Raw genomic sequence first — 20056 nt, 5'->3', positions numbered from 1 at the left:
GTGTTTTAATCTTTGATTTTCATTTAAAAAGAAACCCAAACAAACAACAATAGGGATGGAGTGCAGTCCCACAAAGTTGATAATATGCACTGGATTAAATTTTTAACAATTATAATTAGATGTTTATCCATTTAAATTCAGCATGTTAGTCAATAAAAATAAAGTACAGCTGACTTCCGGTTGCATTGCCGTGAGAGCGGCTTGGAAAATAGTGGCTCTGCTGAGCCCAGCAAAATCCAGCCAGCAATCGCTGTAGGAGCGGTAAAGTAAGGAGAGGAATTCACAATTTCCTCATTAGGTCCAAAGCAAGGTCTCCCAAATGGCAGCAGGGACAATGGCCATTTTTGGCAGTCACAAGTTGGAACAACCGAGACTGTAAGATTTTTGCTGAAAGTACAAAAGTATTGGATTAAAATTTGGAAATACTGTAGATACAACCAATTATAGAGGAACAAATAGAATATAAACCGGAACTTTTTCTGCTGGGAATAACCAAGGGGAAATATAGAAAGAAAATTAAATATATATTAATACACTTGTTGTCTACAGCTAGAATAACATTTGCCCAATGTTGGAAACAGAGTAATATTCTCCCAGATGAATTAGTGATTCAGAAAATTCTAGACTGCTCAGAATTAAATTAACATTAAGATTAAAGGACAAAAAAGAGTCTGAATACTATGAAATTTGGGATAATTGGTATAAATGGTTGTTTAACAAAAAGAAAGTTAATTTAGCCAAGAAGCAATAGAGAAATGTATAGAACTGTAAATGAATGTATATAAATATAGAAGCGATATAAGATTTGTGTGTGTGTGTGTGTGTGTGTGTGTATGATGACACAACAAAATTGTTATAGATGGGGGGGGGACAATAAAAATCTATTTAAAAAAAAAGATTTGTGTTGGAGCTGTTCATGGACGGAGCATTGAACCTGGGTGAGATAATTACCAACTTTTACTCTTAGACCTGATTTAAGTACAAGAATTTTAAAAGAACTTCCAAGCCTAAGAAAGCAGTGATTAAATACACACAGAGGAGGGGGGGAGGGGACTGAAAATCAAGAGGCAAAAGAAACTCAAGGGAAGCTTTAAAACACAGAAAGCCCCCAAAAAGCTTAAACAATTTGAATGGTGATTTTTGGGAGAAACTGTCTTGTTTATTTGCATTTTGAAACCCCCTGGATTTATCAGATAATCAGCTGTTTTGACAGACTGTTTAAAGTTTTGAGAACAAAAGAGCCATCTACTGGAAGAAGGGAAGGACTATAGCACTATAGCTGCAATATATTCAGTGAAAGTAAACACAATACACACAAAGTCTAATACACAGAATAGAAGAAATAATATATGGAAGATGGCCTGGCCTTGACTTTATGTTAGAAAATGACCTGGATAATTTGATAATTCTTAATGAGGTTTTTTTCCCTTCTGAAGATTTTTAAAAGAAACTAACTTGCAAATAACTGAATTTTATTAAAATTGGCTATTGAATTATGGATCTGAAAGATTGGAGGAATCTAGTGGATTAATTTGGATTTGAACTATTAATGTTATCTCATTCTATGAGACAAAAGAAGAAGGGTGATAGAAGAAAAGAGAAAAGAAGGAAAGTTAAATAAGACTTTAAAATTTGGTCAATTGGGAAGATATATAATTGGAAAACTGTAAGGCTATAAATTACTAAAGAATTTTAAAGATCATAAATGTAGGGGTTTTGTAGGTATAATTATGGGATTGATATTTTATTAAGCAGGAGTTTTAAAATATTGAGGTGTTGGAACTATAGAAATACATAGTAATTTTATTAAATTGTTATAAAATGGATTTACAGGGGATAATAGAGGCATATGAATAAATATTCTTGATGCTAAAAAGTGTGCATGAAACTATAAAGAACAATAAGAGGATTGTTTAAAGACACAGAAATGAATGTAGAAGTCACTCAACAATTGAGGGGAAAAGAGCAACATGATATTCAAAAAATATATGAGAAATTAGAAGAAGCAGTGGAAGGGAAAAATCAAAATGAGATTCAAGAAGCTAAAAATAAAAAAGAGAAATGATTAATCAGTAGGAATCAGTGGTGCAATTCAGCCACTTCTATCCGGCTCGCATGAGGTGGTAGTGTTGGTGGCGGGTGGCTTGGTGAGCTGGTAGCGCCAATGGCAGAAGCCCCCCTTTACCTACCCAGACATCGTTACTTCCTGGTTTTTATCCATTGCACATACACAGTGCGCACATATTTCCAAGCCGGTAAGGAAGATAAGAGCATTTTCACCCCTGCCTCCTTGCCCAGCATGGCTGCCAGGGCTTTTCCTTCATCATGGGCTACAGGAGGAGGACGGACCCCATCTCCCCCATTGGGAAGTGGGCTAAATTTCACTGTGCTGCTGCTTAAGGCAGCAACAACAAATGTACCAGGAGGAAGTGTCAGCCTCTGCTTTGCTGCTGCTTCGGCTGCCATTGTAATGGGGAGGGGGGGGCATGGTATTTGGGAGGGGAATCATGATGTGCTGGAGGAAGATTCTAGACACTGACCTGACCATCTTACTGCGCATGTGGAGGAAGGGAGTTTCCCGCCAAGGTTAACTGTCTGGCATTCCATCCTGGTGATGTGTTTTGAAGTTATCTCCCACCTGACAGTTGGGTGCATTACAATGGACTATGAACTGGGGTGCCAAGAGGAGGGGATTGAATTATACATGATATTCTTAGCTTTCGCGCTTAATTAACCAGATTCAGCTTAGCCTTGCTACTGTTCGTTTATAATTAGTAAAAGTACACTTGATTTCAAACAAATGGGGTTGAGTGGTTTCTTTCCTGATTATTAAATGAAGTTGCAGCTGACAGGAAGGCATCTCGCATGGCTTTTTTTAGTCCCACAAATGATGGCGAGAAATGCAATGGAGCTGGGATGACCCCCCCCCCCCGGGAGAAAGAGAGAGAGAAACAGAGAAAGAGAGGGAGGAAGGGGGAAGAGAAAGAGGGGGAAGAGAAAAAGAGAGAAAGAGAGAGGGGAGGGAGGGAAATTGAGGAAGAGGGGAAAGAGAGAAAGAGAGGGGGAACAGAGGGGAGGGAGGGGAAGAGAAAGGGAGGGGGAAAGAGAGGGGGAAGAGAAAGAGGGAGGAAGGGGAAAGAGAGAAAGGGGGAAGAGAAACAGGGGGAGGGAGGGAAAAAGAAAGGGAGGGTGGGAAAGTGAGAGAAGGTGCTGAGGTGGCACAATGGTTAGAGTGCAGTACTGCAGGCCACTTCAGCTGACTGCTATTTGCAGTTCGGCGGTTCAAACCTCACCGGTTCAAGGTTGATTCAGCCTTCCATCCTTCCGAGGTAGGTGAAATGAGGACCCAGACTGTGGGGGCAATATGCTGACTCTTTAAACCGCTTACAGAGGGCTGAAAGCCCTATGAAGTGGTATATAAGTCTAACTGCTATTGCTATTGCTATAGAAGGAGAGAGGGGGGGAGAAACAGACAGGGGGAGGGGGAAGAGAAAGAGGGGAAAAGAGAGAGGGAGGGAAAGAGAGAAAGAGGAAGAAAAAAGGAAGGAAGGAAGGAAGGAAGGAAGGAAGGAAGGAAGGAAGGAAGGAAGGAAGGAAGGAAGAAACTAGTCCAGAGGTTTCAACTAGTATAAAGTGCAGGAGCTAGATTATGAACTTTTTATAAATTTTAAGTATTTAAATAATTGCCACCTATTACATCAAAGAAGATCTGTTCCAAGCTATTAGTCTAGCAGTGATCCATATTCAGGTGTCAAACTAAGTCCTAAATAAGTAAGCATAGAAAGTGAAAGTAAAACTCCAGTCACTCAGCTATGACCAAAAGGACACTGAAATAAAATGACTTTAACCAGTTTATGGTACTGTAACAAAATGAGGCTGAAAATATTCTTGGGCTGGTGGGGTATGAAGTTGCAGCTATTACAGGGAAAATCTGTTGTTGTCTCACCCAAATCTTGCAAATCTCATAATAGGAAGGAACTTTCAGCAGGTTCTTTCTGAATTTATAGATAGATTCTGTACTGGCAAGGGCACTGCCAAATGTTTTGTGCTGTACTTTTTCAGGGCATTAAAGGAAATAAATTAAAATCACTTTTAATTGGGCCCAGAAGTCTACTGGAAACCAGTGATCACTTATGCTGCTTTGGCTTTTCCCAGATATTTCTTCCTTCCTTCCTTCCTTCCTTCCTTCCTTCCTTCCTTCCTTCCTTCCTTCCTTCCTTCCTTCCTTCCTTCCTTCCTTCCTCTTTCTTTCTTTCTTTCTTTCTTTTTTCTTCATTCATCCTACAACCCACCCACCCACCCACCCACCCACCCACCCACCCACCCATCCATCCATCCATCCATCCATCCATCCATCCATCCATCTACCTACCTACCTACCTACCTACCTACCTACCTACCTACCTACCTACCTACCTACCTATCTACCTATCTATCACACTTATTAGCCACTCTACTCCCTCACAGATATGGGCAGACTAATCTAATTTTCATTTACCCTATTTTAAATTGTTTTATGGCTATATATAAATTAACAAAGACTAAAACCTAAACAAAACTTTGAATTCTATACCTCAATGTAAGACTTTCATGGCAGAATATAATTTAAAACAAACATTATTTCCAGCAAAACTTCATACGTATTTCAAACATTGCTTTGTTTTAAATATCACATCAAGCTAGAAAAAAACTCTGTATTTCAACAATTCGAATTCTAGGCAAAATTAATTATCTAGTGTTGTAGCTAATCTTTAAATAAAGCCATGATTTGCATTAAAGTAATCTGAAATACAAACCGTGTGTTAGCATTCCAAGTATCATGTAGAATTAAATCAGAATCAAAGGCAAAACAATCCTTAAAGTTCCAATTTAGTAAAGCAGACATCTTAGCACATCTGTGTTAATCCCAATACTGGAAATGACATCAGAATTCCACCCAGTTAAAAGTTCATGATCTTGTCCCCATACCCACAATCCATGACATGGTCCCATCTTCTTCTTCCACACTGGCATCCACACCCAGCTTCCGGTCAGGTGTATTGGTGCGGAGACAAAGGATGACCTTGGCTTCTAGTAAAGAATGAAACAATACATTCCACAATCTCACTCCTGTCTATTCCCCGCTCCCATCAATTATACTAAAGAAACAGCATAATGAAATAAAAAAAAGTGTGGCAGGCCAAAATTCTAAAAGGAATATAATTGCAGGCCTGACACCGTGATTTTGACCTGCCTATTTTCATTTTCACATGCCATTTTAAGGGAAAAGATGGGATTTTCATTGTGCCCCGAAGAGCATAAGGGGCCATTCATCTTTGGGGTGCAGTTGTTTCAGTGGTGGGTTTCAAAAAGTTTTAGAACCTCTTCTGTAGGTGTGGCCTGCTTTGGGAGTGGCTTGTCGGCCATGTGACTGGGTGGGAGTGGCTTGCCGGTCATGTGACTGAGTGGGAGTGGCCAACTTGTAAAATGTGGTGAAACTCACTTAACAATGCTCTTGCTTAGCAACCAAAATGTTGGCTCAGGAACTCTGGCATTGAAGTGTGCAAGTCTTAAAGCTGTCAAGTTACAAGACCCTTGCACCTCTAACCCTTTAGAAAAAAAAACCCAGGGGTGTTCAAACCTGACAGCTTTAAGACTTGTGGACTTCAACTCCCAGAATTCCTCCTCTCGCTCTTCATCTTGATGATGTGTGGACGGGCGGGGGGAGGGAGCTGGAACCAGTTCTAAACGGCACTGTAGATTTGTGGAACCTCTTCTATAGAAGAGGTTAGAACTGGCAGGAACCCACCTCTGAGTTGTTTCCATTCCAGGGGCTCTTGTTTTATTTCCTCAACTGAGCAAGAAAGCTCTCTGCACATGGGAAAGCAGCATCTTACCCTACCTCAGAGCAGCTGGGAGTCCTTTTACAAGTGAAATAGGCTCTGTTTTCCTTTACTGAGATCTGGGCCTCAGACATAGGAAATAGGAAAGAAAGGTGAATTAACTGATACTTGGGGGTTGGGTGGAGGTGTTGGGGTGTGAACCTTTTTTAATACTATTTAAATCTTAAACTTTAGTGGGGGAATTAAAATTATAACTCAATTTAGTCACAGGGATAATTTGTGATAAGCTTTGGAAGGCTATCCTTTTGTTTTAAATAAGTAATCAATCAATTGTACACTTGTCAGTACAAGTGAATAAATCATCCAACCAACAGTCCTAACTATCATTATTCAAAAATAAGATAATTTGGAGTTGAGAGAATTATGCTCTCAAGTAAATATGATTGCCATTTTCCATGAAATTGATCAGTTTACTTTTTGCTTTCAAGTAATGAAAGAGGCGAGGCAGGTTGTGAAACAATAACAACCTTTATTTGCTAACAAGACAAATAATGAGGCAACTCCAGAACTGGCAATGGGGAACTTTCCATCTGACAGTTCTTTATATAGCAGCTGTCAGACGGGCTGAACAATGGCAAGCCTGCCTTCTCCCACCGAGCAGCTGTCAACAGTTCAGCCAATGGGAGGTGCCTTTGAGCCGGCACACTCCCGGGTCAGCAACATAGCTTTGAGGACCCCTCCCCTCCATGATGGCGCATGCATAGTCCTCAAAATATGTGGGGCACCAGCCACTCTGTCCAGATCATCTTAGTTCAGGGGCAGTAGCTGTAGAAGGAGGTTGTGGCTGCTCAAACTTCAAAACTCCCAGTGACTTCGTGGCAACTCCAGTTGGGAACTCTACCCTCAACAGAAAGCCTTTTTCCAAAGGTGAGCTTGGCGACGAGAATGCTTCAGTTGTCAGCAGGCAGTGTGGTTCGCATTGGTTGGGAAGGTCTGTCTGGACTGTTGATGCCATCGGGTCAGAGTACGCCCATATTGGCTGTGGCCTGGTCACGTTGAGAGCCCGTCCCCTCAGTTGATTGATTTGGTGGTGGCAGGTTCGGGCATCGTCGGGCTTGACCCTATAAGTATAGGGCTCCATTATTTGTGTTATGTGTCCGGTCAGCCATTATGGTTCACTCCCATAATTCTGGGCATAGACCGGGTCTTCGATTGCAAAAGTCCTGGAGTGGCTGATAGAGTCTGGGGCTTGGTCAGTGGCATAGCTGGGGTACAGCTGGTCCAGGTTGGTCTGGAGCCATCGGCCCACTAATAACTCTGCGGGGATGCAGTTGGTGACCAGGCATGGGGTCATATGCTGTGCCAGAAGGCATTTAGTTATTTTTTTCATGCCAGTTCCCCAGGCCTCCTTGACTGAACGGATGGTTTGATCTGCCATGCCATTGCTGGCTGGGTTGATTGGGGCCGTTGTCTGAGACCAAGGTGTCAGGCAACCCATGGGTGGCAAACAGCCTTCTCAAAACTCTGATTACTGCCTCAGAAGTGGTGGATGCCATAAGAGCTAATTCCACCCAATTGGAATAGGTGTCCACCAGGACCATGAAGGTCTGTCCCAAGAAGGGTCCAGCGAAATCCACATGGATTCATGACCAAGGGTCTCTAGGAGTCTCCAATTCCCTAACTGGGGCCGCTGGTGGTGCTGGCCAGGTCTGTTGGCACTGCTGGCACCCAGCTACCCATTCCGCAATCTCCTGACCCATCTTCAGCCACCAAATATAGCTATAGCCCAAAGGCTTCATCCTGACTATGCCAGGATGAGCATCATGCAGGCGATTCAAAATTGCCACTTGCAGTTCGGGCAGGACTACTACCCAGTTTCCCCACAGCAGGCATCCTTTCTGCATGGATAGCTCATGCTGTCTCAACCGGTATGGCTGGAATTCAGCAGGCACTTGTCCCTGCGGCCGCCCCCTGTGCACCCAGTCCAGTACTTGTGCCAGCATCTGATCTTTGCAGAGTGCCTGGCAATGTCAGCTGCTGACAGGGGTACCTGTAGGTCATCGATCAACAGGACCAAAGAAACTGGGGCTGGCAGCGGGCAGCGGCTTAAGGCATCCGCATGGCTTACATTGTGAGAGCTGCATCAAGAGAGATTGGACTGCCATTTGTCAGAAGTGATGTAGGATCTCCTGCTTGGGTGGGGGTTGGACTAGATGACCTACAAGGTCCCTTCCAACTCTGTTAATCTGTCAATCTGTCAAACTACTTTGAAACTATTACATAACATTGACTAAGTGTTCACAATATAGAGAAATGCACAGAATAATGAACCAAGAATAATCCTGCTGATTTACTGTACCCGAGTAGATATTTCTATTATTCTTTGATCTTTGGTTTTTCCCGCTGCCAGGAACAGGCAAAAAATGGGGTGCGCCGGAGCTGAAAATGGGGCATGCGGAGGTTGAAAATGGGGCACGCAAAGGTGGAAATAGGCTATGGCAATCCCTGCAACACTTGATCATCAGGAGGCCGATCCAAAGGACAATCAGCTTCTTGTCAGGCTGTGCTGAAATTGAAACTGAAACATGCTATTTGATGCAAGGAGGCAAATTGCTGGGAGGCAGAGGCAGATTTTTTTTCTTGTGCTAATCAGGCTAAACTGAAACTGAAACAGGCTGTTTGCTGTTTGCTACAAGGAGGAAAATTGCTGGGAGGCAGAGGTAGGTTTTTTTATCCCTCCCCAAAAGCTAGGTGCATCTTATACTTCAGAGTGTCTTATACTCCGAAAAATATGGCATGTCACATACAGTGTATGCATGGGCATAACTTCCTAAAAAACAACACCATGCCCCAAGCATTGCTAATCACGACTACAAAGACATGCTCCATTGCATTTGTTTTTCAGTTAAGCAAGGCATAACTACTGACCTAAAAAGAAATTTTATTACAAACCTTCTTTTCTGAATCCAACATAACAATAAAATCCCTATATCATAATGTAATATAAATATCCATTTCATAGCTTAAGTGAAGAAAGGACAAAAGAGTTCTGCTTTTGTTCTGTTGTTGTTAGAAATTCTGTTTATATTGTGGGAAGTTATCATCCAGCCCTCTCCCAGAAAAATGAAATATCCTAGGAAATATTGAAAAAGCAGAATATTTCTCCTGGATATGAAAAGAAAGAAACATGTTTTAAAAGACAGAATAGTTGCCTGTAGCTTCCTGCCCATCCCCACTGTTAATGGGCCATTAAGAAAGTGAAACTAGTCCCTTTTACATAATAAAGACTTCTCCACTGCAGCCCCAGGGGGGATGGAAGTAAAGGCATGATAATATTGGCTCTTTACTCAATTGACCACATGGCATCTGAGAACTCAATTAAACCTGGATTCAAAGCACAGCCCAGATAGTTGCCCCTGCATGGCCCTATGGGAGTCTGAAAACCAATCAGAATACATTTCTTACACAGGAACAGGAAACAGAGAGGTGGGACTGAACAGGTTATAAAAAGCCTAGCAAGCCCCTCCCTCAGCCCTTCTCTTCTTCTCCACCAACATTGAAGCATGTGATCACCTTTTCTGTTCAGGGCTCAAGCCATGTGGCCCTGTCCAACAATAAACCATCTTTCCAAGCAACCTCCATGTCTCCAGTGTCTTTTTCCCCACTTGGAGCCGAACCCAGAAGGACATTTCTTTCATCAGTTCATCACAGCATGATAAGGTGCATGTAAGCAAAATATTGTTTACCAAACAATCATTCTTTGTATGTGTTTATTCCATTATGATAAAAGGTGCTGATTTACACTATCTCTGTCTGAACTTTTGATCTATTTTATATCAAATCCATGCATAATCATGAAACATGGGTGGTTTTGGATTATACTTTCCCCATTTCTCCTAACTTACACCACAAAATAATTGTGAAGATTATATGATATAATACCAAACTTTGTGAAAGGTATATAACACTCATAACAGTAATTCTATTTTTTAAAATAAGTAGCACTGTAGACCTCAAAGTTCTGAACTCCCACTTGAATAAATTTATACAGCATTCCTAATATACAGTTATCCATCCTTTGCTTTAAACGTTTCTTAACACTTTTCTAGTCAAATAGGTCATTCTATCGTCGAAGATTCTTTAATCAGCACCTACCACCTCCCCGTATAGATGAATCGGTGAGATATGCTGCAGGATAAAAATGAACTTCTCCCTCAAAAGACTTTGCTAACCGTAAAGCCTTGCGCGGAAAGCAGAGCTTTCTTTTGTTTGACACTCCGGCTGAAACGGAGGAAAAGTTGTTGGCCGCTGAGCGCCATAAAGGGAAAACACAAAGCAAAACATCATTGCTTCCAGCTAAACTTCCGAGGGTCTCTATGGCAACCAGAGGAAACTCCCTTCAGGTTTTCATGTCTTCCAAGTGGCGGCAGCGGCAGGCTGCGAACGAGGCTTGCAGGCTCTTCGCGAAACTCCGTGCCACGACCAAAGCCCCTTCGTCTCACCGCTCCCGATTTCGCCCCAAACCCATCGGGTCTCCAAGAGCTGCGAAAGTCCAGCTTGTGCGTCTCTTGGGAGCTTCTTAGCCGTGACCCTCGGCGATTAAGCTCCGCTAATTGCGCTCTTTTCTTCTCTCGCCCAAGGAACAAGGAAAGCAAAGCAAGAAGAGAGTTCTGGCGTGATGAATGTGGAGAACCGGGAAAGGTTCTCGGAGCAGGAGGAGGGAGAAGAAGGAGAAGAAATGGAAAGAGAGGAAGAGGATACAGAGATTGGTGAGTAAGAAGATTGGGAGAGAGGCAAAGAAAGGGGACAAGGAGAGCAGAGCAGATTTGAGCAAGGGAGGGATGGAAGAGGTTCCTCCAATGTAGATTGGACCTAGAAGTTTTTCTCCTTCTCAAATGACAGCTGGATATTTTAAAAATATTCTGTTTGACTGATGGTTAGGTTCACCCATTGCCACGTCTGCCTTCTAATTCTCACTGTGGGAAAGATGGCAAACAGTTTGGATAGGCTGCATATCTTTTTTATATATCATTTTTTTATTTTATATTGTTTATACATATCACTGCGTGAATGGTGTGATACCTGAGTATCATACATTTCAATACAAACAGACAGTATTATTACTCATAGTTATTACATTTCATTTTCATTATTTATATTATTTACCCATATCTTTTACTTTCACCCTTCAGTTCTAAGCCTTCCTCTTACTCTTTCATATCTTAATATATTGATATATGTATACTATATTTCCCCTTTTATTTCTATATCTATTTTAATTCCCCCTCCTATCACTATTATTTTCAAAGAATTGGTAATGACATTTATTTTCTGTTTCCCCTCTTCCTCTGTTTTGTTATTCATATTTCCATTATTTAGCTTTTCACATCTGTTTATATTAAAGTTCCATCTTTTTTTCTTTCATTATTCAATATCTCAATATACACTTCTGGTACCAATAACAATCATTTAAAGCATTTAAAATATATCTATTTCATGTTTTTTTCTAATATCATCATTCAAACTTTATCTTTCAATTAAAACTTAATTCTTATACATACATCTATTCATGTTCTTTCCAATCCTCTACTCCATATAATTCTACTACTAATACACATGTTTACATTAAAGTATACTCATTTATTTATCTAATCATTTATCTAATCACCTTTTGTTTAATTCTAACATTTCACTACTAATCATATACTTATACTGTATAATTCTAATATTATTACACATTTTTAAAATACTTTTTTACTTTACTTTCCCTATATTTTTCCTTTATCCAACGTCTCTTGCCCCATCCAAATTTTTAGTCTTCTTTTTTGGGGGGGGGTACGGGACCCAAACTCTGATTTTAGATTTTTTTAAGCCTTTTATTTCATCTGCCTTTAAGTCTATATTTTGACTATGCATTCTAGCTTTCTCTCCCCTCTCTACTAGCCCACTGTCTAGTGCAGTGATGGGCAACCTTTTTGGCGTGGTGTGTCAAAAATCAGCAAAAAATCGAGCATAACTCGCGTTGTGTGTCACTTCGACAAAAACATAATTTTGCGCAATTTATAGTTTAAACTACAAAAATATATAATTGCAATATAATTGTATTTAATAAACCAAAAACAAATTATTTAACATAGCTGCTTAGTAACTTCTTTGTTCATCAGTCGATTTCGTATGTTGCCCTTGATATTATTATCAGTATCACTTACCAACGGTCCTGCTTAGCAACCAAAATGTTGGCTCAGAAACTCTGGCATTGAAGCGTGCAAGTCTTAAAGCTGTCAAGTTACAAGAACCTTGCACCCCTAACCCTTTAGGAAAAAAACCCCAGGGGTCTTCAAACCTGACAGCTTTAAGCCTTGTGGACTTCAACTCTTCAACTAAAAGAGAGACTGATAAATATTAAAAAAAAAATAAAACCAAAAAGCAGCTACTGCAGTGGCTTAGAATTTTACTCAATTACTGTTGAGCCCATGGAAAGTTCTGCAGCCCCAGGAGCAAAGGAAGGGGGACGGAGAGAGAGAGATTGGCTGTTTGGGGTGCTTGAAACCACCTGGCCCTCCCCAAAGGAAACCCTCATTTGCAGGATGAGCCTCGACTGGCTCTGCCCAGCGGGGTTACCCCAAGCGCCATTGGGCAGCGACGGATGCTTATCCTTTTTCCTTCGGCTGCTTCAGCTGGGACTTCAGACACCCCAAGGGAGGGACTTTATCGGGCCTCCCCCTCCCCACCCTTTGAATGAAGGTGTGATATGGCTCCTCCATCCCTGCTCTTTAACCCAGCCAGAATTACAGGAGGGCTGCCCCCGTTCTGCTTTCCGGGGTGGATCTTAGCCGAGGGACACCAAGACCCCAGAATGGGTGGGGGGTGGGGGAAGAGCTTCTTGACGGAGGCCACGATCGACTTTTGGAAGTTGTGTTTTCGTAAAATAAGATTAACCTTTGGATGTGTTTGTTCCGCTCGGCCAGCGGCGTTTTCTCCCACTTAATCCCGGCGGATCCTGATATCTGAGCTGGAAAACTGCAACCCCCCGGAAATGATGACGCCCCGCTGAGTAGCTGGGACTTGCAGAAAAAGGCTGCAGAGAGAGAAGCGTTCGATCCGTAATCCGTCTGTGGGGGGCGCTGGGGACAGGCCGGGCCCCTTCTTCCCACCTCTATCCCCCCCACTCTTGAGGGACAAGCCCTTTCCCCTGTCCCAACGGTGGAATTTGAGGCTACCTCTGCTTTCCCTCTCCCTCCCTCAGTTGTGCAGCAGCGGCAGCTCTCAGCCTGGGCGGCAGCGTCACACAGACTGTGGAAGGAGGGGGAGGAGGAGGGAACCAAAGAGAGCTTTTACCAAGTCTGCGCCCCACAGCCAGGACCGTCCTGGCGCCTCAAGCCGCGTTTCTTCCGGCAAAGCCCTTCTGGCGTCAAGCGGAACTCTCGGGTTGCCCGAAGGGCTTTGCAGGAAGAAACGCGGCTTGAGGCGCAAGGACGATCCTGGCTGTGGGGCGCAGACCCGGTAAAAGCCTCTCTTTGGTTGGTTCCCTCCTCCTCCTTCCACAGCCTGTGTGACGCTGCCGCCCAGGCTGAGAGCTGCCGCTGAAACAAGTTTGGGGAGCATGTGCGTGTCACCCGAAATGGCTACGCATGTCAGCACTGACACGCGTGTCATAGGTTCGCCATCACTGGTCTAGTGTTAAAACTATTTGTTCTAACCCCTGTCTCTTTTCCCCAGCTATCTTGCTGTTTCTCCCATTCCCTTTCCAAATCTTTTAAAATGTTTTCCTCTTGTTTTAATTCCCTATTCCCTATTAATTTTAATAATATCTCATTGCTGTCTTCTTGTTGGTCTCTTGGTTCCACTTCATCTGGTAGCTCCATTTATCCTGGTCTTTATTCTTTGTTCCTTATGTATTATGTATTGTTCCTAAATGTATTATATTTGGCCATTTTTGATTTATACGATCAAATATTTGCATCATCTCCTTATGTTGTTCCTTTATAAAATCCTTAATGCTTTAATACATCAGCTCCATTTTGTACATAGGGAAAAATCCATCCTAACAGAAAACAGGTAAGTGCATGACTGATTGTGATACAGAACTCAGGAAGTCTAGCATTTGAAAGTTTGGTAATGCTGCCCTGTGGCCAGCTTCCTAGGTGACATTAGAACGAGACCAGGAGCATCTATTATGATGATTGGTCACATAGTCAGCCAGATGTTTGGACTGGATTTGGCATTTTTAGGCACCTTTCCAGCTATTTGGCATTTTATTCACTTCCCTACGGACCAGGAATAGACAGAAATTGCATAATAGTATTAAAGAATCTCAACGGGATGTAAGCTGTTCTAAAGCTGCCTTTGCAATTGACTGATGGTGATTTTTTTCATGGTTAATGGTGTTCAAGTAATGCACCGGATATTTTGGAATTGCAGCCAAGGTGTCTTACTATTGGCATTGCAATGTTCACTATCCAGACTTTTTTATCTTTCTTATCCACAATTGTCAAGCTTGGGATGTTGAGTGGCAGATGGTTGGTCTATTTGAATTTTAAAGTCTGAAAACATTTTAGATTCTTCATTTTCTATTACTTTGAATTGTGATCCCACCATTTTCTGCTTTCTGGCAAGTGGTATTTCTTGCAAATGTTCCAATACTACTTTGCCATGCTCCCATTTGTAATGAGTCTGTGTGATCTTCTTACAGGAGCTAACTAGGTGGTCCACAGTTTCTTTCTTCCACTTTGCAGAGAGGACACTTGATGTTTGTTGCTCTCTTCTCACTGCTTGAAATATATTTGTTCTTGTGGTTTGTTCTTATGGAGACAGAATTAGCTTCTCTGTCTCTTTCTTCAACTTTCTTGCTCTTATCCATCACCAGATGTTTTATTATCTGTTTTGCCTGCAAGGTTTTTAAATATATACTAGCTATCCTTTACCTTGCCATGTCTCTTTTCTTCATTTAGTCTTTCTTATTGGTCATCTTGTTTTCTTTGATACTCAGTAAGTGTACTAGCTTCAATGCATCTTCTTCACTGTCTTTCAGATATTCTTTCAATGCCTCTTTTTTCTTCTTCAGTTATCTGGTATACTTGCAATATTCCATGCCTCCTATGTTCTTTGTCAACATATTTTTTCTGATCTTTTTATTCAGAACTTTTAGTTCAATTTGAATTCAGTCAAATATTCCAAATGTATATCTAATGACTAGAATTGTCCAGTTGACAATGAACAGCAACTGTGTTTTCCATTGTGCAATTGACCTTTGCACAAAGTTTCTAATGTTTCTACTGACTCCTGTTATATCTAGGCACTTGATTATCCAATCATGTGACAGGGATTTGAATGCCTTCTTGTAATCAATGCCAAATCATTTTGTTAATTAAGAGGTGATCTTCTGTCCCTGTATTCTTTGAGTGGCTTCCTTTCTGTTCATCTGGAAAGAGCTTGTTTTCAATTAGATGCTATTGCATTGCATCAGCTACCAAACCAGTTAGCAATTTGAAAGTTGTTGGTAATCAGATAATAGGTTTGTAGTTGCCTGGGGCAGTCCCTTTTGCAGGATCTTTTATTATTGGGCAGGTTTCGCCAGATGTTAGCCACTCTTCAATTTCACCTCCTTGTGAATTATGGTTAAATGAGTGGGTATAGACCAATCAGATATTTCAAACAAAAATAATGCATTTCATCTTCATCTGGTGCTGATCAATTCTTCGTTTTTCTTGCAATTTTTGCCCTCTTTCTTCTTTTATTATAAATTATTTCATACAGTTGGTTTGTTTCTTCTTCTTTACCTCCTTTATCTAAGCTGCATTCTTCTATTTAATCATAATGTCCTATGTCCTACTGTTTCCCCTTTGTCAGGTGTTGACAAGTTCACTGAAGTTCTTTCATAGATAGTGTCAGATCCCTAAAATGATACTGCCATTCAATTGGGAGGAGGGGGTCCCTCCTCCCAATTATTAGCAGTGCCTGTGACAACTTACATTTTACAACTGGTTTCCTGGCGTGATCCCCTCACCTTTTGGGGGGATGTTTATGATGGCCATGTGGGATTGTTCACTTTAAGGTCTAATGGAAGATAGCATTGGGAATGTATGTTTATTCAGTTCTCAGGGCAGTTGATAAAGGAAACATATTCACACTTGTGTATTGGCTAAAATGTGTGTTCTAACTAATGGGAGGGGTCTCTACTGCTTTAATTCTACTCGCATTGCCTAAGGGGATTCAGACATTGCTTTGAACTGAATTGTTTCCATTCTACTTAATAAAAGGTTCCTTTTGAAATACTCCATTTCAAGAGTCTTCACTTTCTTAAGCTAGGAGAGGAACCCTTACAGATGGATTGAAATAAACCTTTCTAATTCAGTTGAAACTGGGGAGTCTGCTGGTAGTGTGCAATTCAAGTATTATCTGATTTTGACTATGACTGTTATTTGTTGTCACTTTAATCACTGCACCAAACTGACTCTATAGAGTAACAAATGGTAACTTACTGAAATTAAATTGCATTCATTAAATTAAATTAATGAAATTTGTTAATGTGAAAAGTTGTGACTAGATTAATTTTGGGCTTTCATAAACTAATATAGTTCTCCTCCTGTCTTGTCTCTAAGGTGCATTAACATTCCTGATGTTGAGAACTGAATTGCATTTTGAAGGGTAAAGTTTGTCTTTTAAGAAGTGGTTGCTCTGTGTTTGGGGCTGGGAGGGTCAGTTGGACATGAGGTGGTAAACAAGTAGATGACTCCACCTGAAATGAGAATGTGCTCTGTGCTTGTCTTTATATTCTAGTGTGAGGATGCTCTGGAATATAGATACTCTTTGGGAATTTTGAGGATTTTTCTGTGTCAGCAGAAGTCATTGGGTGCAGAACCAATGGTAGTGGAAATGTCAGATAGGCGGTCTCAAGAGGTAGGTGATTGTAATTAGTGAGAGGGAAATATATTTGGTTAATGGCATATGGTTGGGAAATATTTGAAGTTATTGAGGAAAGTCATGTGAGTCATATGAGCGGAGATGTCAGAAGAAGCATGGGAGAAGATATAGGCTGTCCATTTCAGCAGAAGGGAGCCTGGCAGTCCCAATTTTGTAATCATGTGTGATGACTCCTCCAGATGTCAGTTCAGAGGAGAGTGAACCTGTTCCAGGCACTTCAGGAGGGGTGTGGGTCAATGACTCCAAGCACTGCCTGAGAGTGATTTGGCTGAAGCACAGCTGCATCAGGACAGTCCTGAAGTTTCAAGTGGGGAAAACATGCAGCTGCAGCTGGTTAGTGGTGGTGAGGAATTGCCTTCTGCATCTAATCCATGTCGAGCAAAGAAAAGACAAAATCAGTGAAAGTCAGCCCAATTACTCATGAGGAAGCAGCCTTCTCAGTCTTGATGGGCTGCATCAGAAGCTGGTTATTTAGCACAGCAGACAGATAGAGACAATATTGGGAACAACTTGACATCACTCATGCCCATGCCCACTTAGTCACAAACCCGCCAACCAAATCACACCCACAGAACCTGATAGAAAAAAAATGAATTTCTATTCTACCTATTTTCTGCCCAGGCCTGGCCTAATCTGTCAAAGGACTCCTGCTCTCCCTTCACCACATGATGCGTCTATCCCCAACTGGGAGAGGGGGATGAAAATCTCAGCTTTAGTGGACTCGGGGTGCACCTGCTTTTGATCAGCCCAACCCTGGTAAGGAAGTTGAGGATTAATGTCAGGAAACTGAAAAGCCCCATAGCTTTTTGCCAACTAGATGGGTCAATAGCAAGGGGGGAGCCAGCTTCATTTGCCACTGAGCCTCTGCAGATAGGCATCGGAAACCAGGAGGAAATGCTTACATTTATAGTGGCGCCTGGCATGGAATAGCCACTAGTTCTGGGTCTTGCATGGCTGAAAAAATGGAACCCCAAAATAAATTGAAAGCAAGGCAACATAAGAGTGCAGATGCATGTGACTTTTGCTGAGAATCCAGACAGTGAAACTGAGGGGGCAGAGCACCTAGAAACAGCAATGCCTGCTTACACTATGCCAACCCAAGACATAACCAAAGAATATAAGGACTTGGCTGAGGTTTTTAGCGAAAAAGCATCTGATGAGCTTCCACCCCACCGCTCCACTGACTGTGCGATAGAAATCCTACCCCGAGCCAAACTCCCTAAACCCAAGATGTATAGCATGTCTCCAAGGGAGCTGGAAGAACTGAGGGCATTCATTGAAAAAAAACCTAGCAAGGGGTTTCATTGAACCAGCCCGACCAAAAGTTGCAGCCCCAGTGTTGTTTAGAGAAAAAAGATGGCTCCAAATGCTTATGTGTTGATTTTAGAAATTTAAATTCAATCAGTATGGCAAATGTATATCCCCTCCCATTCATGAAGGATATGCTAGCACACCTAGCCAAAGGGATAATTTTTTCAAAGCTGGATTTAAGGGAGGCATACTACCGTATCAGGATTAAGGAGGGAGATGAATGGAAAACAGCATTTAACACGCCTCTTGGATGCTATCAATTCAAAGTGCTATCATTTGGGCTACAAGGGGCCCCTGCAGTATTTATGCAATTAATAAACGAAGTGTTGCGGGAGCATTTATATAAGGGCTGCATAGTCTATATTGATGACATTTTATTATATTCCGAGACCAAGGCAGAATATGTAAAACTAGTCCGGGCGGTTCTGAACAAACTTTGCTCTGCAAAACTTTATGCTAAACTCTCCAAATGCGAATTCCACCAAGAAAAAATTGATTACTTAGGATACCGCATTTCACACCAGGGCATAGAAATGGATCCTTTGAAAGTGCAATCGGTACTTGACTGGAAACCACCTAGAACACGCAAACAGTTGTAAAGCTTTCTGGTATTTCCAAACTTTTACCGGCAGTTTATCCTCGCTTTCGCCCAAATTGCTCTCCCCATCACCAAGCTCTTGAAAACGAAGGGTGAGGGAAACCCGAAACCAAAGCAGCCTTTGAACTGGACAATGGAATGCCAAGCAGCAGAACCGATACTAAAGCACCCGGACACAGAGAAACCGTTCATCATACAAGCAGATGCTAGTGATGTGGCGATAGGAGCTGTCCTGCTTCAGAAAAATGAGGAAGACCAATTACAACCATGCGCTTACACATCAAAAAAATTGAATGAATCTGAGCAAAGGTGGGCCATTTGGGAGAAAGAGGCTTATGCAGTTCGATGGGCTCTTTTAACCTGGAGACATTTTCTAGAGGGGAGTAAGATCCTTTTTGAAGTCTGGACGGATCATAAAAATTTAGAAGCCCTAAAGACCCCAAGGAAACTCTCTCCAAAACAAGTACAATGGGCTCAGTACTTTAAAAGGTTTGAATTTACGCTTGGATACCACCTGGGGGTAAAAAATTTCCTGGCAGATGCACTATCCAGGAAACCGCAATACAATAGTATGAAGCCAAACGTAATCAAACCCATGATACAAGACAATCAACTAGCTGCTAGAGTAACCACCCGATTCCAGGGAAAATGAGACACACCCAAACTTTTAAACAAGCTTTAACCACTGACGAATGGGTTTTGAGCCACAAAGACAGCTGTCTGATGAAAGATAACCTAGCTTGGGTTGGAGGGAAGTTGTATGTTCCAGCCAGCCAAAGACTGTACTTAATGGAAAGGTGCCATGACTCCAAACTAGCAGGATACTTTGGTTTTGTAAAAACTTTACATCTAATTAAAAGGCAATTTTGGTGGCCCTCACCTGAAAAGGACATAGAGAGCTATGTAGCCAGCTGACCAATTTGTGTGGCAGCCAAAAGACACCAAGGCAAAATGCCAGAACTGTTACAGAAGTTAGCCAAGCCCATAGCACCCTGGAAGGAGATAGCTATGGATTTTATTGTCAAACTACCAGAAAGTGCAGGGAATACTGTCATTTGGGTAACAGGCTTGTTTTCAAAACAGACACATTTTATACCATGACAAAAGATCCCAAATGCCAAAGGTCTAGCCAAGTTATTCCTGATACACATTTATCACCTTCATGGAGCCCCGCAGAGAAGACTGGAGGTCTCAGCACCTCTGGAGGGATGTTTATGATGGCCATGTGGAATATCTTACTTTAATGTCTAACTAGAGATAGAGTTTAGAGTTTTAGAGTTTTATTTGGCATTTATAGGCCGCCCTTTTCCCTGAGGGGACTCAGGGCGGCTTACAACTCATAGGAGGGACTGCAAGAGAAAACATAAATGTGAATAAAATAAAACAAAACAGTAAAACACAA

At 41.8% G+C, this 20056-nt stretch overlaps 1 protein-coding gene across 1 annotated transcript in view; it reads left to right on the top strand.

Moving 5' to 3' along the window:
* Positions 1-20056, top strand: part of ANO6 (anoctamin 6) — a 132300-nt gene that overhangs the window by 17276 nt on the left and 94968 nt on the right. The window contains exons 2-3 of the mRNA XM_087723042.1: positions 16602-16721; positions 18689-18746. Coding sequence (XP_087579168.1) covers positions 16602-16721; positions 18689-18746 — 178 coding nt within the window. The remainder of the gene's footprint in view (positions 1-16601; positions 16722-18688; positions 18747-20056) is intronic.

This window comes from Thamnophis sirtalis, unplaced genomic scaffold, assembly GCF_051295495.1.
Source record: "Thamnophis sirtalis isolate CommonGarterSnake01/CBP01778 unplaced genomic scaffold, rThaSir2_p1.2 scaffold_9, whole genome shotgun sequence".
NCBI lineage: Eukaryota > Metazoa > Chordata > Lepidosauria > Squamata > Natricidae > Thamnophis > Thamnophis sirtalis.
Note: the sequence above shows the minus strand (reverse complement) of the source record. Positions and strands in the feature narration are given on the sequence as shown.